Source organism: Notamacropus eugenii, chromosome X (genome assembly GCF_028372415.1).
Source record: "Notamacropus eugenii isolate mMacEug1 chromosome X, mMacEug1.pri_v2, whole genome shotgun sequence".
Lineage (NCBI taxonomy): Eukaryota > Metazoa > Chordata > Mammalia > Diprotodontia > Macropodidae > Notamacropus > Notamacropus eugenii.
Genome location: NC_092879.1, coordinates 47,394,576 through 47,419,355, shown reverse-complemented (window position 1 = coordinate 47,419,355; position 24,780 = coordinate 47,394,576). Strand labels below are relative to the sequence as shown.

The following is a 24,780-nucleotide window of genomic DNA, read 5'->3' as shown; positions in this document are numbered from 1 at the left end:
GAGAAGGTTAGGCCTAGGAGAAATGTAGTCAGAAACCAGCAAGTAGAAGGGCCTTAGAGTCTCAGCTGGAGGAACTCTGGGAGGGGGAGGGGAGAAGCTGAAGCTATGCTTTGCATGCTTCATAGTTTTGCCTAAGGCAAGCCCTGGGTCTCTCTAGGTCAGCTAAGACAACATGGAATTATATTTCTCCCCTTGTTCTTTTATTTAAGATCAGCAGCAAATATAACTTTCCTTCCTTCTCCCAACTCTTCAGTATCACCCCTTCCTTATCTCTCTACAAAAAGAATCCCTTCAGCTGATAGAGAGACTAGGGGAGAGAAATGACAGGATCACATACTATCAGACTGCAAATCACTTAAATCATATTTTGAGTGGTGTATTATGGTAACCTATAAATAACTAATTGTGTAAAATTGCTTTAGTAGTTTCTAGGTGGCAGCTTTAATTAAAAGCACCAGAGACATTTAGAAGTTTAGAAATGGATGGCATGTAATTTGCCCTTTTACCAACCATAAAATGGTAATTAACGAATTGGATTCAGTTCTTCCTATTAAAAGTTTTATGAGAATAGCAGGTTCCTTCTAAACACAGTCTGTCCTGCAGAAGGCAATGGCCGGGCTTTCTCAGTCTTCTCCAGCATGGCACAATGTGGTCATGAACTTAATTAGAACATTTCTTTCCATGCAAAATGTTTGTTTTTAAGGCTCCCAAACTTCAAACTGTGTTAGAGTGAAACCTTTGCTCCTGGTACCACACAGCTCCCCTGTCATCAGGGGGCCTGGAAAGTGGAGGTTTTCCAAATGCATGCCCTTCACAGCATCCTCCAAAAATCATGGAAGACATTGGCTAGCAAGCCAAGCTTGGAGAGGGGCATGACATCTGCAGTGTCCTGCCACCTCATAGAAACCAACCGGCAAAAGACAGCTCACCCAGCTCTGTAAGGGGAACTAGACCCATTAACCCAAGTAGAGGATGAGGCTGCCTCCGGTCTGCCATAAAGATTATAGTATAAGCCAAGGTGTCTTTAGAAAACCCTGGTTGGAACATTAGCACTGGACTAGCCAATTGAAAACAGCACGTAGCCCTTTCTTGCCTATTTTGTGATCAAGTTGTGCATTAAGTCTTTATTTTAGGAATCTCTAACTCAGGGACACATGAGGCCTGTGTAATATGAGTCAGAGCATTTACTCTGGGATCAGATTGCCACAGGCCATTTCCACTAAGGTTATTATGCATGTTTCTAGTTTTTTTGTCAACCACCAAGATCAAAGTTGATTGGATTCAAACAACCCCTCTGGTTTGGGCTTAAATAGAATTATGAAGTAGATGGAGTGTGTATCTTAAAAAAAAAATCTCTTTTCCATGCAATTCCCTCCCTCTTCTGGAAGCATCTAAGAGCCTGAATAGCACCCCATTCTTCTAACCTGTCTGTTTCTCCTGCCACCAATAAAAATCTTTCCTGCCCTATGTTCCAGTAATACCTCAGGGACCCAGTCTCTGCTATCCATAAAGACAGTTATCTAAGAAACTAATCCACGTAACCCAAACAGAACAACTAACGCAGTTTAATCCCATCATTTTCAAAGGAGGAAACCAACTCGAGCAGGGGCCTAACTTGCACAAAGTCCCATGGAAGTGGGTGCAATTTGTCCAAAGTTCTGTAGCTAGTCAGCGGCAAAGCCAGGACTGAAATTGAGCTTTCCCTCTTCTTGGTTCAGGGTTTTTTCCCCTGGAGAGAAACAATGACATGAACCCAAGGAAGAACACTACTATGATGGCCATTGGAGGCACCATTGACAGAACAGTGGTACAGATGTTTGAGAGGCAAGCCAATGGACTTTGAGTGCCATTCATGCCATGCCTTTTATTTTGTAAAGGGAGTCTTCTATTTGATTAACTATCATTTGTATCATTTGGTTTCATTTTCAGGGAAGGTCAGTGCTATCATTTTTTGTTTTCAAAATGTGTTTGGCTAAATTATACTTTTCACTTTTCTTTCTCAAACTAGTTGAGCATATAGACAGAAAGCTGCACACTTTTGGGGGGGAGGGGGGAGATGGCTAGACCAGTGATTTTATTGGTTTAGATAACTGTTTGTAATTTTGAGTCTTTGAGAATTTCCTGAGACATATAGAGGTCAACTGACTTGACCAGGGTCATGCTACCAAGTGTATATCAGGGAGGGTCTAGAACACAGGCCCACCCTTTGACAGGCTGCCTTGGAAATACTGACAACAAATATTTTCCATAGTCAGCAAAGTATTATTTTTTTCCTGGGAGGGGAGAAGCAGGGTATGGAAGGGAGTAAGATCAAAGGGAATCATAGGGAAATTCACAAAGTTTAGAAAGTGACTTGAAAAGGTCAGAGTTCTAAGGAAAGAATGAAATAGCTATGTTTCTGTTTCTGTTTTTATTTTACATATTTATATTTTGTTTTTATACCAACTTCACTTCTGAATATATTCTTCCCTACCCACTCACCTCAGCCACTGGACCATCTTTGTAACAAAGCATTAAAGAAAAAAAATTTAAAAGGCAGTTCAGCAAGACTAATCAAAGCATCCACACTGTGTGGCAGTAAATGCAATGATCCACCTTCATTCCCCATCTCTGCTAAAAAAGGAGGGAAATGCATTTTCTCATCTCTTCTTTGAGTTGTTTGGTTGTCATATTCATTACTCAGTGTTCAATTATATTTGTTATTGTTTGGAAAGTTTTTGTTCTTTCCATCATAGTCATTGTATATGTGGTTTGCCTGATTCATATTCACCCTGAATCTGTTGATAGAAGTCTTCTTATGCTTCAGTACCACATTTTCAAAAAAAAAACATACTTCATCATGGGTTTTAAAATGAGTCTTAAGCATGCACAGAATTAGTTTTCAGGATGTTGCTGAAAAGCAAAGGTCCTATCTGCTTTGTCTTCTAACTCCTCACTGCACCTAGTTCCTTCAGTGTTGCTGGCTGGCTGGCATCACTTCTGGCTCTGTTAATGACAGAAGCCCTATTAAAAATGAGTTTGTGTTGTAAGCCAAGTTGCACAGAGCTGCCTGGCCAGGCAGAGGTTCTTGTCAGGGCCAAGTTTTCCACCCACAGGAAGTTGAGCTCAAATGATGGGTAACTCAGAGCTACAAATGTTGCCAAAGAGCCATTGAAGGCCACTGAATCACGTAGTTTCTTTTTTTATTGCAGAGGCTCTGACTTCCCTCTACCTTGAATTCCGCTCAAGTGCATTGGGATTTCTAGATAGTTTCCAAGAAAAGGAAGCTGTGTCAGCACAATTTTTTAAACCCTCTCCCCGCCCCCCCCCCAAAACCAGGAAAAACCACTGTCAGTTCTCCCTTATTGTAGAGTCCACAGAGATTTTCCTTGATGGGTAGGAATCAGTATCCTAAGGAAATTGAAGCCAGTGTAGTAGAATGATGGAAGGTATCCTCTGGTCCCCTTCAAGCTCAAATATTTAAAATGTATGACATTAGGTATGGGACCACATGTCCCCAAACTCTGCACTGCATTCGGTCCCTTGGGGTTATTACTGCCTTAGCCTGGATGTGAACCTTCCATTCAATATGCCCAGAAAAGATTTGCTTTTGATCAAGACAAGTAGAAGTATTTAATATCATTTATGATTCAGGTCCTGCAGAAGAGTATTTGCATGAATTTGGTTCATCTTGTATATATATAATATTATATATTATCATAATAATATCCCTAGGCCAGCTATGTACTGGAAACCAAAGTTAGTTAAATTATTACAATACTTGGAAAGTTCTGATGAATTGTCTGCAACTTCCCAGCTCCTGGAACAGTGCTGGTGCATAGTAGGCATCTAATGAATGTTCTTTGGTTGATTGGTCATAGTCAATGTATATGTCCTAGGCATGTCCTCTGTGTAAGAAACAAACCATATCCAAGAATAAAGAAGCACAAGGTATGGCACCTGCCCTCAAGGAGCTTATGTTCACAGTGAGGAGATGAGACAGACAAATGAAAAAATAACTTGGGCAGAATGTGCTCCATGCCCAGTTAGCACTATAAGAAAGAGTTCAGAGAAAGCCTGAGAGATCCGTTTGGGCCAAGACCAACCTGAAAAGTTTCATAGACTTGATCTGCACCTTTATGGATGAGTGGGATTTGCAGAGGCAAAACAAAGGGAAGGAGGGCTTTGCAGATAAAGGCAACGTCATGGGCAGAGATGGGGTGGTATGAAAGTATTGTACAAAAGTACAATGAGGATTGCTGCATGGTAGGCAATGGAGCCAGTTTCTCTGACTCCAAATCCTGTGTGCATTCCATTGCACCAAACCAGTCAACTTTTTCCTAGGGGTAGGAGGTAAGGGTGAGTACAGGATGGGGAGCAGTGCAAAGGGGAAGCAGACAATTGTTGCTTGAAATCACACCAACTAGCTGGTTTGTCTGAGGTTTCACTTGCCACAGTCACACTTTATTAGAACTTTGACTGGACTCCCTAAGTGTGTCCTCCATACTATACATATATATACTCCATATGTACGCATACTCAAACATACGCACATACACATATATGTAAATACACACACACTTTTCTCTGTCTTACTCCAATGCCTGTTTGAGTTACATCTTCACTCATTGCCTTGCCTTATTTTGCCTTGCCTTTGGCAGATGATTGTCCGGGCTCCTGGTTTTGGGAATCTCTCCCCTTAAGTCTGCCTATCACTAAAGATGTAAGGATATGGGGAATGACTATAAATGAGAATTCCCTATTGGCTTTGGATGGATGCTACATGTAGAAATCTTCTTAAAGAAATTTGAATTCCTTGTGAGTTAACCTACTTTTCTGAATAGGCAGTATTGTCTGGTTCCGTTTCTCTCCTCGTTTTATTGAGTATCCAGGCCAGGCTATTCTGCTTGGTTTGCCTTTTTTATTAGAACCTCTTGACTGCTCGCATACCTTGAGAAAAAGACTCATTTTCCCTGGTGTGTAACAATTTCAATTAGTTCTTTGCTGATCCATGAACAATAAATGAACTTTCTCTGCTTGGGCTAATTGTTCACACAAGTGTCTCACTAGGCAATTTATTTCCCCAGGACAACAGGGCTATTTTAATGTGATACTGCTGGGAAGTATCCCAAGAAAAGTTGCTTGACATCTGAGGAGAGGGGAAGGGAAAAAGGAAGTAAACATACTCCTCCTGGGTCTCGTATAGAACTATTAATTATCTTGGCCCACATGTGTGTGCCAGCCTTCTTTAAATCTTACCCTTTCAGCACCTTTTGAACAAGGATTATAGTACTGAAAAACAAGAGGAAAGAGGTGCACACACCCAAAGAAGTACAAGGGAAATAAGTGAGCCCTTCCACTCAGATGCCCCAAGCTGAGCAAGATCTCTATCTTGGTTTCTCTGAGGAGGTGGCCAGGGGAGGAAGCAAATCAGTTTAGTGATTAAATGTTAAGACTGCCCCCCTACAGAGTTACCCATAGCCACATGGGCTGTATTCATTTGTGTCCCTTACTACGAAAAGTTTTGCTATCTTGTTTAGAAAAGTTTGGAAGTAAAATATACTCCTAACTCAGTAATGCAGTTTTGGACTTGAACAAAGTCTCTTTACAAAGAATCTCAGAAGCCACTCACTACAACTCATATCTGATCAAGGATCCTTTCCACATCTCTGAAGAGAGATCATCCAGTTTCTACTTGAATCCTTCTGGTGATGGGGAGCTCATTATAGTTCAAAGAGGCTCTAAGTCCACTGTTGCAAAATTCTAATTGTTAGGAAGTTTTTGTATTGAGACAAAATCTCTATCTACACACGTCATAGCCATCATTTCTAGTTTTACCTTCTGGGCCCAAGTATGGCAACTCTCCAAAGCTGAACAGTCCTGTTGCTTTTCTGTCATCTATTTTCATTGTCCCATCAAGAGCTAGAAGAGCATTTAAAGTGTATATCACCCAGCCCTTTAGGTAAGCTGAGGCACGGAGAGATTAAGTAACTTGCCCAAGGTCACCCAAGTGGGAAATGGCTGAGTCAGATTCGACTGCAGATCCCTGGACTCCAAAGCTGAAGGATATGCCATCCAGTGCCTGGCACATAGTAGACATTTGATAAATACTTATTTCCTTTTCTTTCCTTCTGCTTCTGGGAAAGTTGAAGATTAAGGTAGACTAAGGTGGAACCTAAAGTAAACTTAATGAAAAGGATTTGAAGAGAAGGAAAAGGAAAAGGTAGAGCTGACAAGTCAAAGCTAAGGGAAACAAATGCACCTGGTTGGCCTTAAGCAAAAGTATTAGCATGAATTAGTGGAGGGGTCAAATGGGGCAGCTAGGTGGTACCACAGCGGATAGAATGACAGACCTGCAGTCAGGAGAACATAAGTTCAAATATGGCCCCTGAAACTTACAGGCTGTGTGACCCTAGGCAAGTCACTTCACCCTGTTCTGCCTCAGTTTCCTCATCTATAAAATAAGCTGGAGAAGGAAATGCCAAACCACTCCAAGAGCTTTGCCAAGAAAACCCCAAATGGGATCATGAAGAGTCAGTCATGATTCAACCATGACATCATCTTCTACCTAACTGTACAAATCAGACATTTCCTAAAATCAGAGATTGGAGGGATATAGTCTGTATTGTCCAATCAACAAATTTCAGTTGTTTGAGTTTCCCAGTTGCTCAAGCCATCAGAGCTGAGCAGAGCCTAGAGCTGGCACTGGACAAATGTCTATTGAATTGAATTCTGAACACTTGACTTTCTTTCAAGTATTTGTTATGTTGAAGAGGGAGTAGATTTGTTCTGTTTGGACCCAGAGGGCAGAACCAGGAGCATTGGGGGGAAGTGGCATAGAGGTTTGCTTGGGCTGGATATCAGAAGATGCTTCCTAATAATGAGAGCTGTTCATAATGGCAGTAGATTATGGTAGACTCCCCCTCACTGGTGGTCTTCAAGTAGAGGCTACATGGTCACTGAAGTCAGTCTCAATTCTGAAATTCTGAGATTCTGACTTTCAGAGAAATCAAAAAGCTTACTGTATTCTCCCAGGCCATTTTCCAGAAGAAGCCTCTGTCTCTCTATTGAAATAAGTGAAAATTGGTTTTTTTGAATTACATGTGGCCCTTTTGGTTTTGGGGGTGGCAGGAGGGTTGGGGGGGGTATTTATTTTCTATCCAGAGCTGCCTTCTACCCACAAGGGAAACTGGTATTCTGCTGCTCTGAACAGTGCTCCACTTTGGGATTCTGAGCTAATATTTCCAGGCTGTTAACTTACACATCTGGACTCACAGCAATCACATTTTAATGGCTTTCCTCCTTCATTATTGATCAACAACATTCTCTGCTCCAGTAGGTGATAACTTTATTAGGGACTGCCTAAGATGCCCTGGCTTTAGGCAATTGTCATCTTTCTCAGGAATTATGGCATGGATTTGTTGGTGGATAAGAGGGAAAAACTTTGCGTCACCTGGCCCCTAATCTGCAGACATGTTCTCCAAATCCTGGTGTAGGCAGGCAAGTGCCCTGTTGGCTAGTACGTTAGCTCGCTTTATATAGCAGGCTGGGGACATATTTTATACTCCCTGCTTTCTTTCTGAGCAGCCCCCTCAGTCCAAAGTGCTCCTTAGGCGTGAATGCTGAGGAGCAATGGCAGCTCCTTCACACCATCCCCACACATGGTTGGATCAGGTTTCTATTGGAGAGCCCAGTTCATAAGAATGGATTTATTTTCTCACAAATGTGAGATGTACCATGTAAGCCAAGCACTAGCAATTCAATTCAACCAACATTTTTCAGGTGCCTCCTCCTGGCTGTGGCCCTTCAGAGGTACAAAATGACCAGCTCCTCCCCTTAAGGAGTTCCTTGGGGTTCTCAAAGTATTTATCTATCTCCTGCATTACAGAGTAATCCTATGGTAATATGCTACAATTGAGTCTTTTGCCTGCTTTAGAAATTACGTAATTAAAATTTTAGTTAAAAATTTAAACTTTAGAAGAGTGTGGTAGACAGTCAAGAGCCAAAGCTCTGTGTTCAAATCCCAACTCTTAGGCTTAATAGCTGTATGACCCTGGTCGAGTTCCTGAACCTCTCTGGTCCTCAATCTTCCCCTCCATAAAACAAGGATGTTGGACTGAGTGACTGTTAAAACCCCTTACATCTCTCACTCCTCTGATTGAATCCCTTCTTATTTAAATCCTCTATCATCCAAAGGACATGAGATCAGTTTTTGGTTTCTTTTTAAATAAGAGGAAAACACAACTATTTGGATAGATGGATGGATGGATGGATGGACAGGTGGATGGATAAATAGATAGACCATTTCTTAAAGGTTTACTATATGCCAGATACTATGCTAAGCATGGGGGATAAACAAAGAAAAGCAAAAAGAAAGCCAGTCCCTCCTACCAAGGAGCCTACATTCTAATGAGGGAAAATAGCACATCAGCAGAAGCTGAAAAGTGCTTGGGAGTGGGGAGAATCCCAGGTTCCAGTCAAGGGGAAATGAGGTTGATAGATCCAACTGTTGAAACACATTTTATCCACAGAATACCCAAGTAATGGGATCTGGATACAATGATATCAAGCTGTTTTAATGGTAACATTAATAATCATTAGTTTCATTTCTTCAGTATTTAGGTTTACAGAGTTTTCCTTAAAATGACCCCAGGAGATGGGTATGCCAGATGTTATTATTCTTATTTTATAGATGAGGAAACTGAGGATCCGAGAAGCTCTTTGGCTTGCCTAGTGACAGAACGAATAAAGTCTGTGGCAGGGCAGGGATCCCAATCCAGATCTTCTGCCTCCAAGTTCAGTCATCTTTCTGCTGAAAGTAAATTGAAGCTGCAACTCCTGCTAGCCCCAGATGGGCTTATATGACCTTAAATCACTTACGAGCCCATTCTTAAAGAATAAAAGTGAAAATATGCTGCGTGTGTGTCACATCCTCCCATTCAATCTCACATGCAGTAATACATCATAGCAGATTATCACCATGTATGGCCATTATTGAAAGGAGGGGCAAAGGATAGATAAAGACAGATTCCATTTTCTGTGCCCAGAGTTCCCACTTCAGTTTTTTCCTTGGTAAGAGTGAGGCATTTTTTAAACACCTCATTGATGGTGAATTCCCAAGAGAGGAAACAGTAAATATAGTTGAGGGGTGAGGGGAGTCTGGAAAGGAAGAAACTGGAGTCTACATAAAACTGTACCTAAAGAGGTCATACCATAGAGCTCTCTACAGATTGGTTATTCCAAATCAAATGTAATTGAATCCAAAGCCCAGTGAATTAAAGAGTCTCAAGAAAAGCAGAAAAGTCTGAGCCATGGTCAAAGAAGTTCCCACTGTATTTGGAAGAGGAGTAGCCTATGTGCTGTCAGCAGAACATACCTGGGAGGCAAATGCCATGTGCTTCGTAAGCTCCAAACTATCGCAAAAGGTATTCATGTATGAAATTCAGGTGACATGGAGAAAGAGTTCAGAGAAGTAGGATAATGGTGAGAATGTTCTTTTTGTGAAGCTGGTAATGGTGATGGTGGTGATATTTGAGCCTATAAGAAATCTCCCTCACAGTCATTCCAGGTTGACATCCCTCTAAAGAATTATGTCTGTGACACAGGCAAGTGTTCCATGGAATGAGCCATGGGAGATTGTAGCTATCTATGTATGTCTTGTCGCATCCTCCCCAACATCCACCTTGGAGTGTAAGGATATCATCCCATAGATGATGCTGACTTCCTAGCATAATTGATAAACCTATATATTAGCATCCTTATATTCCACATTCGAATGTAAGCCCCTTGAGAGCAGTGAGGAGCTTATATTTATCTTTGTCTACAGTACTTTTCACCATACCTGGCATATACTCTAACAGATAAATGCTTGTTGATGGGTTGACTAAACTGTTCTCCATCTATCTGGGAATTTCACTAGACTTTGGGGGAGTTATTTCTATTCTCGGCCTACATCTCTACCTCCCATGAGCTGACATGTTCTTAAGGTTCTTCCCTGCCAAATGAAGTAGAATATTTCATCTCCTTTGTTCAAAACATATCTACTCTTGATCTTCCATATGCCCTACCTGTGGTCTGGGGTTGGGGATGAATTAAGTCTATGTTCACATCCATCCCTCCCAGCACCTCACATGGTGCTAGACCCATTGTAGGTGCTCAAAATCCTTGTTGACTTCCCAGGCTGAAATGAGAGAGTTGTCACAAAACCAAGGCCTGCCCACAGTGGTCGCAGGGGTAGCCCAGTTCACATTTGGAAGAGTAAGGAAATGGAGTTTGCTACTGCCCTGACAGCATTACCCAGTAAGAATCCCTTCAACCAAAGCGTATCAGAGATGAGAGCCTCTTGGTGTGCCTGTCCAGATCTGACACATCCAGGTTGGAACTTAGTCCTTGAAAACTGTTTTCCAAGACCAAGAACTACTCAGAACTGCTGGACATAGTTATTCCCACAGGTGGTCCTGCTGGACTCCTGAGCTAACACATAGCAACATATCTGATTTTAGGAATATTGGGGGAAAGTTAAAATGATTCTGTAACTTTTATAGATGTAAAAGATGAATACTTCATGAGCATCATCAGAATTAATGAACCTACACTATAAAACAGAACCTGACTATTCCCCTTTGTCAGAGAATTAGTTCATCTCAAAGCAGTTTAGAAAGTTGACATTAGAAACTGGTTTCACATGACTTTATTCTTGGCCATAAAAATCACTTCCTCTGTTAGTTTCATAAAGAATAATAAATGGACTTTTAAGGAAAAGAAAACTACTAACTTTAACTTAAACCTAGTTCAGACGCTCATGATCTCTCACTTGGACTACTGCAGGAGACTGTTCTCCCTTTCCTATTCCCTCTACTCAGCCGCCAAATTGATAAAGCATAAATGTGAACATGTCACTCTTCCTCCGAAAGCTCCAGTGGCTCCCTATTTCCTCTAGAATAAAATACAAACTCCTCTGTTTCATATGTAAAGCGCCTCCTAATCTGACTCCAAACTACCTTTCTAGGCATCAACCTGACCTATTTGTTCCTCCTCCCACACAAACTTAATATTCTATCTCCCATCTCCATGCCTTTGTATAGGTTATCCCAAATGAGTGAATGAAGCATTTATTAAATGCCTACTATGTGCAAAACACTACTTCAAGCATTGAGGATACAATTAGAAAAGTAAGACAATCCCTGTTCTCAAGGAGCTCACATTCCAATGAGGAAGAGGAAAGGTTTCCATTATATATGGGAAAGCTTGAACTGCAAGCTAGATGGAAAAATCCCATGGTTCTTAGGGTGCAGCAGCAAAGCAGATAATGGGGTAATGCCCCTTCCTTAATATCATTTTCACTGATAAAATGATCTCACTTTCTGATGTTGAACCATATGACAGGGTCAAGGACTTTAGTGACAAGAACTTTCTTTCCTGGGTTCTCAGTAGCCATGTAGGACTATAGCCCCTGCAGTCATAGTGGCCAGGCTGCATCTCCACAGGGCTTGCTTCCCAGGATGGTGGTTGAGAGCACTGGACTAGAAGCGTTGCTAATCCAAGGCTCTTGGCTTCACTATCTTCAGCTGTCTCCATTAGGGTCTGAGGGGAAGGGAGATGGTGGTCAGGTTGGTGGTGGTTTGTCTTGCCTGGTATGGTCTGTTCCTCCCCAAAAGTTCTGTGCTGCTCCAACTAGGTTGGCTTACCTTCTCTGTGGTGTCATTTGGTTGGCAGTTGGTGGGCATGTCTGGCCCCTTCTCTACAGGAGCTGCTTGATTATTGGATGATGATTCCCCTTTAGGATTTTTAGCTTCCTTCAGAACCCAGGTCAAGTGGCCCCTCCTTCTCTAGTTGCTCATGACTTCCCCCTACCCCAATGTTATTTTACAGGAACATTAATCTTTAATAGCTTAAAATTGCACCAAGACTTTTGGAACATCCTGTATTTCTCCCTAATGAAACTTTTTCCATTTTGTCTGTTTCACAGGATGCCTACCACACTGGAGGTACTTAATAAATGCTTGTTCAAAATGAATACGATAATACCTCTCTAGCTCTGAATTAAGGGGGAGAAGTGAAAAGTCCACATTGTGGACTACCTTTAAAGAGGTGCTATGTAACTCTAGCCTAGGACCAGCTGTGAGTTATGTATGTGTTAATCACATGTACCTCAGGGAATAGATAGGAAGTCAGAGCTCCAGAGAAAGGTAGGAAGTGTTACAAATAGCATACTCTTCAGGATGATCAAGCATTGGAAGGGATCTCAGAGACCATCTAGTCCAACTCTCTCATTTTACAGATGAGGAAACTGAGACCCATGGAGGGAAGGGGACTTGTTCAAGGTCATGAAGGTAATTGGCAAAGTCAGGATTTGAACTTGAGTCCTTTGCCTCCAAATCCAGTGTTCTTTTAATGGTACCCTTGTCTGTGCCATTGGCTCACTTCTCAGACCTTTGTTTTTATTCTAGAAATGATGTAAAATTAGCCCAATTATTTTTTCTCTTGGATTGAAAAAAATGTATTGTTGAGTATGTGTTGACTGCATATGGGCTGAGTGGAAATATGGGAGTGGGAGAAAGTGGAAGGGGAATAAATTTGTGCCAAAACAAAATTTAGCCAAGGTTTGAAACTGTGTTTGAGTTGGACCATTTCTTCTCAATAGAGAAGTGAATATGTCTCTGAACAAGCCTCTCATATTACCATTCTATCTACACTAAGCAAAACTGAAGTCATATTTCTTTAAAATACCCTTCAGTTTCCGTGACTTCTCTCAAAATTTGGATCTTTGGGTAAATGTGACCCAATAGACTACTAATACCCATTTCTTCTTCTTTGTCAGGTATCACAGTTGATAGGAATGGTTTCATTTACTTTGTGGATGGGACCATGATTCGGAAAATTGATCAGAATGCTGTGATCACAACCGTGATTGGTTCAAACGGACTGACATCCACACAGCCACTGAGCTGTGACTCGGGAATGGACATCACTCAGGTAGGCACCACTGACTTCCAAGCATTGTCACCAGGTGGCAACATGCAAATGAATAACAATTTTTTCATGTAGAAATTAAGTGGGAAGGAAGCCAATTACATCCATTATAATACCACATAACAGAAGTTCTTTTTGGACAAGTTCCTGCCAGCAAAGTAGCATTGATGGAGTTGGGGAAAGGGAGGAAGAATAGACCAGGAAGGGAGTGATGGGCATGATAAAAAGGGGGTAAAATGAAGAAATAAAACCTCACGTTCTTGGGCTAATTGGAAGATACAACCAGTCTAAGTTATGTAACATGTTAAAGAAATCATGTCCTTGCAATACCAGGAGGAAAGCTAGGCAGGCCTCCAGCTACAATATGCCTGACAAATGGTTGCTTAGTCTCTGTTTGAAGACCTCCAATGAGGGGAAACTCAGCCACTCCCTCCTAAAGCAGCCCATAACACCCTGGGACAGCTGCTCATTGGTACGATAGGTTTTCCTGCCAGAGAGCCTAAACTTGCCTCTTTGTAATTTGCACCCATATGGTATGCCCTCTGGGGCCAAGCAGAATAAGCCTGTTTCACTCCTCTACACGGCATTCTTTGTGGTCCTTCCATGGCTTAGAAAGGGGGATCGAGCTACAGAGAAAAGAGTAATTCCTGTTCTCATGGAGCTTATGTTCTCCTTTGAGGAAAGCACACAAGATCCTAGATAGGATCTCAGAGATTGGCCAAGTCTTCCATTTGACAGATGAGGAAACTGATTTCCGGAGAGCTAAGATAACTTTGCTGAGATCACAAAGGCAGTACCATTGGCAGAGCTGGCATGGGAACCAAAGTCTCCAAACCCTAATTACAACAGTTCTGTCCCTGCAACACCTTACCTTTAAAAGATGTCCTTGAAGTTGGCAATTGGCAGTGAACTGATTGCTAACTGCTGGTTTTGTGAAGGAAGGCTTACACTAAAAATGAGAATGATTTGTTTAAATAGTGCCTGATCACCATTGTTATTAAGTGCTCATGCCCACATGGTACTGGGCAAAGCAAATTGAACTGAAATGTTCTGGATAAAATCCAGAACACCCCTTTAATTGGATATGCACAATGCAGCCCTTTTAAAAGTCATTCCAGAGAATAGACCCTTTCCCCCAGGAAGTCAGAAAACCCACCCACTTGGAAAAATATTAGAATAATTGCAAGGCAGTATAGAAACAAGACAGACCACATGGTGCCCTGGCTAAAGGACCCCTCAGGGACTCAGGAAGGCCTATGGTCAAGTTCACCTATGTAAAATGGTGTGCTGCAAACCAGATCCCTAAGTGCCTGGGAGCACTGTAATGGAGTCAGAGGCAGAGATGGTGTGTGTATGACATCTAAAGATAGCCTAAGCAAGCAAGTATGTTGCATCATAGAGCATCTAAGAAGATCTGACAGGTTCAAACTTTAGGGTAAATCTAATAAGATGAAATTTTATAGTGAGAGATGTAAAATCCCCAACTTGAATTCCAAAACTCCACTTCACAAGTATAAGATGTGGGGAGGGATAAGTACATAGCAGTCTGTCTGAAAAAACAACTGGGAATTTTAGTGAACTCCATGTGATGTGGAAGCCGGAAAAGCTCATATAATCTTGGACTAACATTGGGAGACAAAGTGGCAAGGCCTATAGAAATGATAGTTCCTCTGTCCTCTGCCTTCATCAAAGCCCAAAAACTCTTAGATATGAGCTGGAAGGGACCTTGGAGGTCAGCTCACCCAGTACTCTCATTTTATAGGCGTGGAAAATGAGGCCCTTGGAGATTAACTGACACCTCAAGATCAACTAGGTACTGCATGTCAGAGCTTAGAACTGAGTTGAATGACAGGATCTGAATCCAGGTCCTCTGAATCTCAAATCAGCATTCTTTCTGTCGTATCATGCTGGCCCCTGTTCAGTTGTGAGTGCCACATCTTAGGAAGGTCAGCTATCTTCAGGCATTTGCAGGGTGTTGATGTGGAAGAATGATTATACTTGTTCTTTTTTGGTCCCAGAAGCCCAAACTAGGTGCCAATGGGTGGGAGTTGCAGAAAGGCCAATTTCATCTTGATTTAGGGACAAACTTCCTAACAATGAAAAATTTTCCCAAATGGGATGAGCTAGCTCAGGAGCAGGGAACCTGCAGCCTCAAGGCCACATGTGGCCCTGTAGGTCTTCAAGTGCAGCACTTCTCCTGAATTCAATGAATTAGTTCTGTGAAGTTTGGATTCCGTCAAAGGGCCACCCTTGAGGACCTAGAGAGTCTGCAGGCTGAAGCCAAAAGCTTAGTGTTCCTTTTGAAGAATTATATGCAAGCAACCAGGGTCCTCATCAAGATGGAGAGGGAGATTCTCCTCTGGATATGTGAAAAATACCTCTCAGCTGCCCAGTTCTCTTTGTACCTGATCATTGGGAGCTAGATTGGAGCTCAGCTTTTTTCTCCATCAACGTTAATGGGCTTCATTGAAGCTAAGTTTACGGATGTGTGTATGTGAGAGCATCTGACTTGAACATCGAGGGATTTATCTCACACTACATTTCTAAAAGAAAAAGGAAACTGATTTGCAAAAAGAATTACTGTGGATAGAAGAAAATCAATATAATAAGAGGTTTCAGTACCCTCTACCACATTGCAATAAATCGAACCAGAAGATAAAGTAAAAAGAAATTATAGGTTTGGTCAAAATGTTAAAGAAGCTGGGTTTGCTAGATCTATAGGAGGAACTGAATGCAAAATGACTAATAATAACAGCTAAGGGAAGGGTGCAGCTGGGGAAGAGAAGTAGCGTTGATATAGTGCTCATTATGTGCCAGGTACTGAGCTCAGGGCTTTACATATATTATCTCACTTGAGTCTCATCACAAACCTGGGAGGCAAGTACTATTATAATCCCCATTTTACAGATGAGAACTGAGGTCAAGTGACTTGCCCAGGGTCACATAGCTAGTAAGTGTCTGAGGTGGAATTGGAATTTGGGTCTTCCTGACCTGAATGCTCTGCTTTATCCACTGTATCATTAGCTAGTGCTTTAACGTTTCCAAAGCATTTTACATAGTTTCAAATACATAAGGAACATTCATAAAACTTATCATCGTCTAAGTTACAAAGAAGCCATAAATTCAGAAAGGCAAACTTCAAAGTCCTACATTACTGGAATAAAAATAATCAGCTAATATCTCTTGAACACCTACTGTGTGCCAAGCACTATGCTATGTACTAGAGATAAAATACAGAAATGCAACGCCCTCTGTCTTCAAGGAGATACATTCCATAGAGGAAATTACATATACATGTTCTAGATTGATTATATGTGAAGTAAATGAGCATAATTTGAGTGTGGAGCAGTCGGCTAGCAGCAGGTGTTTGAGGATCAGGAAAGAGCTCTTGTAGAAGGCGCCATGTGATCCATGAAGGTGTGAGCTCCAGGTGGATAGTTTAGTACACAGAGATGAGAGACGGAGTGTTATGTGGAAGAAAAAGGAAAAAGGCAGATTTGTTCAGAATATAGAGTGTGTAAAAGGTTATATAACATATGATAAACCTGGAAAAGTAGGTTGAGAAGCCATGTTTGTGAAGGGCCTCAAATGACAAAACAGAGGATTTTATATTTGGCCCTAGAGGTTATAGGGAGTGAATGGGAGAGGTTGGGGAGGGTAGGGAGGGGGGTGTGGCATGGTCAGACCCTCACTTTCAGAAGATCACTTGGGCAACCAAGTGGAGGATGGAATGGAATGGGGAGAGACCAGGGAGAGGGAGACCCAGCAGCAGACTATGGCAGTGATCCAGGTGAAGGGTAAACAAACAAGTCCCAGGTGTGTTCCAGACTAGAGAAAGGCCAAGAATGGGAATGTCACAGCCCTCAATCAGGCACAAGACACCAATCAGATCAGATAGCATGCACAGCACTTAGGTACCAGAGGCTTCAGCACGGCCCAGTAGGAGGAAACCCCACCACCTCCCTTGACTGCTTTGTCCAGTGGTGTCCTGGCACATTGGTCCTTGATTTTTCCCAGAACTAGGCTTCAGGGCTGGAGGTTGACTGAGCCTAGTGAGGAGAGGGCTGAGTAGTGAACTTCATAGCAATTGTTTATAGCAGTACTTAAAATGATCCAGCTGAGCTTACAACAGGAGTTCAGTTTCATATTTCAGTAAATCAAAAAATATGGATTTTTGAACGAATGTCTGAATGAATAAGAGCAACTGGTCTCTGTTTCTGCTGACAGGACAGCATGAGAATGGGAAATTAGGATTGGATTTGCAGCAGGAGAGACATAGTTTGGCCTTGGGAAGAACTTCCCAACTCAGAAGACTGTGCATTACCAAAGCAGGTGGTAAATAGCTGGAACACAGCCTAGCCTTAGGATTCCCAAGAGTTTGCTCAATAGAAATCTCATCTCTGCTTTTATGACCAAAGAGTTACTTCCATTGGAGGCAATGACGCCAGACTGTTCTAACTATTGTGAATTTTAGTGAGCAGTTCTCAAACCAGAGGTTGCTCTTTTTTACAGCTCCCTGCTTCCCAGGCTACTTGGACAGTGTTTCTACCTTAAAAGATAGGAAAAGGAAAGAGCAGATATTATTTTCCTGACCCCAATTCTGCCTTGCAGAATCTTGAGAAACTCTCATCTATTTTCTCTCTGAACAAACCAGAGCCCAAGAGAAATGAACTTTTAACAAGTGGAGTGATCTTCAGCAGGTCCCCCCTACTTCTTGCAGGCACAAGCAGGTTTGGCTGAAGTGAGCAGTGTATGGAACTAAATACTTACCTAGTGACTTAGCAAAACCTGTTACTACTAGATCTCTTTGAATGTTTGAAGCATTCAAAGCTCACAGGAGCTGCATGAGGGCTAGCTATGGGTGCATCTTTTTACATTTTTTTTAAAAAATCATTGTCACTTTCCAATGAGTGACCTCCCCTCACCCAATAGAATCCTCCCTTGTAACAGTATGGGCAAGCAAAGTGACTGAAGCATCTTCATATTTGACAGTGTAGCCCTCCTTCTACACCAACAAGTTGTTTCCTACCTCTCTGATGGGATGTTTTACCACCAGATGTGACTTTTCACTCCTTCTTCTAATGACCAACCCCCCCCCCCCAAAAAAAAACACACACACACAAAAGACACACCCAGCAGCACTCAAGAGAATATCATTTCACAAGAAATGGTACTTCCCCAGACTTCAAAACATGCCCTCACCACTAGGAAAATCCATTTGGAGTTTGGGGGAAGGTGACTACGTGCCCTCCACAGGTTCAAGCCTGAGGAGAATTTTGCTTTGGGTTAATCATGTATTTTTATATCTTACGGAAATTAATTTACCTCTTGAAAATTCTCAAGATACTAAGGGAAACAACTCCCCAAAGAAATCCTCTCCACCTCTGTACTTTCAAAGAAGACACTGTATTTAGCGAGGTGACAAATGGCATGTGGTCCAGAATATGCTGTTTAGTCCCAGAATCAATGCTCAGTGGCACTTAGGAAGCAGGTTAATCACATCTTTTTATCTCTCAAAAACAGAATTTGCTTTGATAACCAAATGAGCCATTTGTCCAAAATTCTCATATTTTCTGATTTAGCAAAATATGAAACAGATCTTGGGTAAACTCAATGTCAGAACTTCACCCTTTCATGTCCTACATTAAACAAGGAAATGAGTTGCTTATGAAAAGGGAAATCCAAATCTTTCTTCCCCTTACAGAGGTCACTTGATTGCTGCTTCTGAAAGAGCATGCCTGGCTTATTCACTAGCATCTCACATGCTACAAGAATCTGACTAGTCCTGGAATGGGAAAATGGGCCAAGCCAGTCTCCCAGTGACAGAGCCACTTTTTAAGTGGCATTCAATCTTCTGTACAAATTCTAATACTGGCCACTTATATGCAAAATATATGGATATACTTTCTGGCCTTCATATACAAAAATGGTAATGTTCGGTGACTGTAAGCTGCTGCTTTGGAATCGCTTTTCCCAAGGCAGAGACGGCTTTGCCCTGATCCAGGCACAGTTTTACTCTAGCTTTCCAGTAAACCACATTGATCTCTCCCAACCTGGCCAGGTTGTGCAGCACATGCAGTAGCTACTCATAAACAGAGGGGAGTGCAAGCCTAGCTGGTTTTTTTCTTCAAAACTTTCTCAGTCATTTCAACTTGGTACAAGTAGATTCTCTATTTTCTACTGCTCTGTGTGTGTGTGTGTTCATCCTTCATTGCCGAAGAAGACCATGCCATCAGAGAAATAACAACATGACTTGCACGTGACTTTGTTTTGAGTGAGGGAGGGCTGTGCAAGTCACCAGCCTCACTTCTCCTGCAGAGCCAAATGAATCCAGTGACCAGATATTCATCACGATGACTGGAGATGACCCAGGATGAGGCAATTGGGGTTAAGTGACTTGCCCAAAGTCACACAGCTAGTGAGTGTCAAGTGTCTGAGATGAGATTTGAACTCATTTCCTCCTTACTGCTGCACTTGTGCTCTATCCACTGCACCACCTAGCTGCCCCCAATTTTCTACTGCTATGATACAGGAAAAGTTATGACACTTATTGGGGGTAGGAGGGTAGGGCAGAGGCTGGCCAGGGTGTGGATGGTAGTGGAGGAGCACCTATAGAAATGAAATCTTCTTTTCTTAGATGTCTGCTGAGTGTCTTTCTCTCCATCCCAAGGAAGCTTTCCTTTATCACCCATGAGTGATGCAGCTGATGTGGGAGTTCAAATTCTTCAGGGGCTGTTTGCCTTTCCTTGTTTTCTCCCATCATTCATCCACATGCCCACAGATGGAGATAAGAATTGGTTCTTATGAGTGAAGGCTATATTAACTGATGAATTATACTAATTATAATGTATTAATTAATGAATTGTCTCTGTAAGGACAAATTTCTGAATTTCTCTGGAATCAAAAAATCAGAATGATAACAAGCTTGTTTGAATAAAGGGACTGTCCAAGGAAAAGAAAGTTTTAATTCCCCATCTCTAGATAGAAACTTTGCATCCCTCCATGAAAGGACCCTCCATGAATGTAGATCACTAGAGGAAAGCTCAGTTCTCCAGATGATTCCATAGATTGCTTACATGGAAGTACCTAGAGGAGGAAAGAAACTGTCTTCAAGTCTATAAGAAGCTGGCTGTCTTTTGGAGATGGGATTAGATGTGTTCTCTTTAGCCCCAGAGAGCACAATCAAGGGCACTGGGTTGCACATTTGTAAATCGTTGTGCTGATCCTACAGGAGCTAAAGACCATAGATTGTGATCCTAACATATAGTCAGTAAGGAGAATGTTTTGCTTGCCAAAAATAGGTCTAAACATAATCAAAATCATCGAACAACAAGTTTATTATCATTAAGGTATTCCAAATCCTTCCTTTCTTCCAAAAGCATTGTGTAAAGTAAACTATGGTAGTGGCTGGTAGCTAGGTGGGAAGGAGGCAGTCAGGGAAGGAGAGAAAGGGAGTTGAAATATTTTCATTTTCAGTCTTCTACTAGAACCTTCAAAGTGAGTGGAACTAGCATCCATCGGGCCAAGGTTATCTAATCCATCTCCACAGAAGCAAAGTGACCAGACCTAGGGAAGTGATAGTCCCTCTGTGTTCTGCCCTTTGACCTTATCAAACCCCTGAAGCTCTTAGGTGTTAGCTTAAAGGGGCTTTTTTAGAGGTCAGCTAATCTAGTGCCTTCATTTTTATGGATGTGGAAACTGGGACCCACAGCAGTTCACTGACTTGCCTTAAGGTCACACAGGCACTAAATGTCACACAGGAAGTAAGTAGCTAGAGCAGGGTTTGAACCCAGGTCCTCCAACTCCAAATCCACTACAATATTCTACTTTCCCCGGAACGAACAGTAAGCTCAGTCTAAGGCAGCAGTGTGAGACAACAGCCAGAAAAGCTGATGTGTTCATAAGTAAGGCAAAACTTCCAGGGACAAGGAAGTGATGGTCCTGTAGTACTCTCTTGGTCAGATAGCATCTGGATTATTGAACCTTGAGCTCATGTCACATGAGGATCAGGTAAAGAAAATGGACATGAAAATAAGAAAGGCTGTTCAGTGTGGAAGAGAGATTATTCTTGTCCTCCTTGACGCCAAATGGAAAAACTAGGAACTGTGTTGGTAAGTTGCAAAAAAACCGTTTTGGCCTTGAAATACGTGTTTGTCTTCTGAACTCTCACAAAGTGGAATGAGTTACCTCTGAGGCTGCTGGCTGTTCTCTCTCCTTGGAGGCCTTGAGTAGGGCCTGTATGCTCACAATAACACATTATGTGGTCATGAGGGGTTGTGCAGGTATGGGTCAGAAGTGATTCCCACCAAGTTGCCTTCCAGCTTTCCCATTGTGTGGCTCTGTGACGTAAATAAAATCCTCTCTGCCTTGTCTTCAAAAGTCTTCAAAACTGCACAAAGAGCAGTTGCCTTTTAGCTCTCATTAAAATGATGAAATGCTGGAGAAAAAAAATATCTTTAAAGTTCAGGCAGAGTCACAAATGCAAAGCTTCTAGAAAAGCCCCCAGACTTTTGAATGGCTCAGTCTTTCGCACCTTGCACTTGACAGGCAGCAAAAGCTCAGATGAACCTGTTCTCTAAAATACTGTTGTCTGTGGCTTGGTTAGCTCAATTTGTTAGAGAATGGTGCTAAGAAAGCCAAGATTGGGGGCTTAGTCCCCTTTGGAGCCAGTCAGCTTCACTCCATCACACACTTCCAGGCTGTGCCTCTAGATCTGACCAGCTCTCCAGGAAGCCCATGCTGCTCTTGGTCACAAGGAAAAGGATTTTAGACCTTTAACAGCAAGCAGCATCTATTCATAAAACAACCTGGGCCACATGGAAGGGGTCTAGATGGAATCAAGGAGGGTTGGTCTAGGGTGGAGCCAGGTGCAGACAAGGAGGACTGGGCTGGGTTAGAGGTAACAAAATTGGAGATGGGGGCAAGGTCAAAGTCACAATGCAAGGACAGTTGAAAGAATTATACCGAGATGAGCTCCAGGTCCAAGTGGAAGAGTTCAGGGGAAGTTGGGGTGGGGGAAGGGTTTCCAGGGCTTATGCCCCATCACCACCATTGTCTGTCCGCATAAGTATCTCTTAACTGACCCTTTGTGCACATAGAATGTCCAGGTAGCTGCCTCGGGAGTTGTGTCACCAGCTAAGTGTGTGCTGTGGAAAGGGAAGGTACAAAACCAAAGTCTATTGGAGGCCTTGTGAAAATCTAAGGAGTGAAGTTTTCTCACTAACATTCATTAGGCTATCTTTTGGAAACATTACATCGTAAAAGAAATAGTGACAGTTTACAGAATGAGAAGCTAACCGGAAATGAACTTTTGAGCAAAGCAATCGCAAACTTTTCTTCCCATGGAGGGCTGTCCATTTATAACTTTTCTCTGTGGTGAAATTTTTTAATAGTTTCTTCCTGAAATATTATCCTAGGAAAAAAGGTTAAAAGTAGTTACTGAAATGAGCAGATGATCCATGAAAGTAAATCATTTCAGAAAAATAGTGCAAGGATACTTTGGGCTTCTAAATTACTTTGAGGGCCAAGGGGAATTAGAAGCCTGGAAATAGAATTAGAAGCCTGTTGAGCTAGGAATAGAATATTAACAACTTGCCACAAGCTGTTTTCTGCAACTTATCAACAGGAAGAAACTAGGCAAAGAATGGTTTCTGGTGCTCACTCACAAGAAGGAAAAAGACATCTCCCTCCTCCTTCATGGAGCTCCCCGTGCTCTTCTTTACTCTGAATTCCCTCAGGGTCAAACTTGCTCACATACTCCCTTGGATTATTCTCTTTTTCAAGGGTTCTCAACCATTTTTGTGTTATGAACCTCCTTGGCAAAAGTCTGTAGATCTATTCTCAGGATGACATTTGTGAATGCACAGGGTTCCCAATGAAACCATTTATGTCGATGTTTGGTTATCAAAATATTCTTTAAAAAATAAGTTCACAGACCCTATCCCTAGTCTAGTTGTTTCATGTACTTGTCTCCTGGCTTCCCAAGTAGAAACCAAGTTCCACATGGCTACAGACCATGTCTTTTATTCATCCCCCTCATTTCTTCAAGAAGCCTACATTGAACATCTACAAAGCATTTGGAAGAGTTGCTAGATGATTAAGACATGGTGTTTGCAGTAGTTCACAGACTAGGAGGAAAAGCAAGGCAAGTACATGCAGAAGCACCCCTACTGGGCAGTATGAAACAAGTGGGAAAAACACAATGGGGTCAAAGTACAGAAGAGAGAGGCAGTATTGATATAAGAGGAAAGGTAAGCCCTTGCCTTCTGCCAGAGAATCTTGACTAGCACCGAGTATTGAGATTAGATTCCTGAATCTGTACCCATTTCCATCTACCTCTTTTCTTGTATCGCCAATGCCTAGCACAGTGCTTGACACACAGTAGAAGCTTAGATTAATTGAATTAAAACAAGCCAAAAAAAATGAAAGATGTCAGAGGTGGGAAATGACTTTAAAATTCCTCCTGGGAACCATTGAAGGAGTGCAATTCTTTCACACACATGAGAGAGATACAAACATCAGGTCAGCAAGCAGTATCATGTAAAATACATTCTTACTACAATACCAATCATGTCTAGAAACCAATTAGCTGGGAGTCTGAAGGACATGTAGTTTTCATCTCTGGCTGATAGATGACTTACTATGGAAATTGAAAACTGGTAACAGTTACACATTCAGTGTATACAGAAAAACCAAAACTTCAGAAGGAGAGACACAAGAAAAGGACAAGAAAGTTAAAGTAGTAATGCATATTATTAAGATGAGATTACAGCAATTAGGCAGCAGATTCATCTAGAGTTTAGGTGTGTTGATGGATTGCAGGGAGTATGTGGAAAGAGTCATGGCATCAGTCAAGTCTTGTGGCCTTCAAAGGAAAGGAAGATTTTTCAATCATCCAAGTCATGGCAGTTCTGGGATGAAAGTATTTCTAATTCTAGGCATATTTGGTCTTAATAAGTTAGAAAGGCATTGATGCTGTGGAACAGGGCTGCCTGTCACCATGATGGCCAGTCATTTTCATCTTGGAACCAGAATGATTAGTGGAAATGGAAACTATCACTCTATACTATGACACCTGGATATGGCTACACAGATTCATTGGGATCAAAAAGAATTTTTAGGCACCCATTCTATCCATATTGTTTCTGGGGGTTTTCTTTTTCAAAAGTAGAAATGTTCAAAACTGCAATGGGCTGCCTGAGGAAGTTGCCTCTCATTGACCTTTGAGCAAAGGCTAGAGGAATCTCTGTTGCTCCTCACTCTGTCACATTAATTTCCTGCTCTGTAATTGTGGATGTCCATCAAGACTCTATCCTGGGTGCCATTTTCTTTCCTCTCTACCCTCTGTCAGTGACCTCATAGACTCTCATGAGTTTACCTCTTTGTAAATGAGTCTCACATCTATATATCCAGCCCTAATCTCTCTCCTTTGTAAAGTAAAGCATACTTTACTCCCACAGAAATAACTGCTGATTGGATGTCTCCTAGCAGATGTCCCATAGACATCTCAAATTCAACATGGCCAAAACAGAAATTCTCTTTTCCCCCAAACCACCATATTCCCCGCTTTGCTATCAAGCGTAGCACCATCCTTTCAGTCACTCAAGTTCAGCATGTCCATACACAGGCACTCACTCCTACATCATAAAATGCCTAGCTTCATTCAGAATTCATTTCAAATGGCACCCCCTACATGAAGCTTTTCCTTATTTCTCCAGCTGCTGGCGCTTTCCTCTTCCACCCCCACCAAAATTAAAATTGCCTTGTATTACTCTGCATTTCTTTCATATTTACTTGTGTGTGTGTGTGTGTGTGTGTGTGTGTGTATTT

The 24,780-nt window shown here is 41.9% G+C and overlaps 1 protein-coding gene across 2 annotated transcripts in view; it reads left to right on the top strand.

Annotated features, from left to right (window-relative positions):
* TENM1 (teneurin transmembrane protein 1) overlaps positions 1–24,780 on the top strand; it is a 773,658-nt gene that overhangs the window by 701,907 nt on the left and 46,971 nt on the right. For both annotated transcript variants that reach the window (XM_072626495.1, XM_072626494.1), the window contains one exon: positions 12,800–12,954. In XM_072626495.1, coding sequence (XP_072482596.1) covers positions 12,800–12,954 — 155 coding nt within the window. The remainder of the gene's footprint in view (positions 1–12,799; positions 12,955–24,780) is intronic.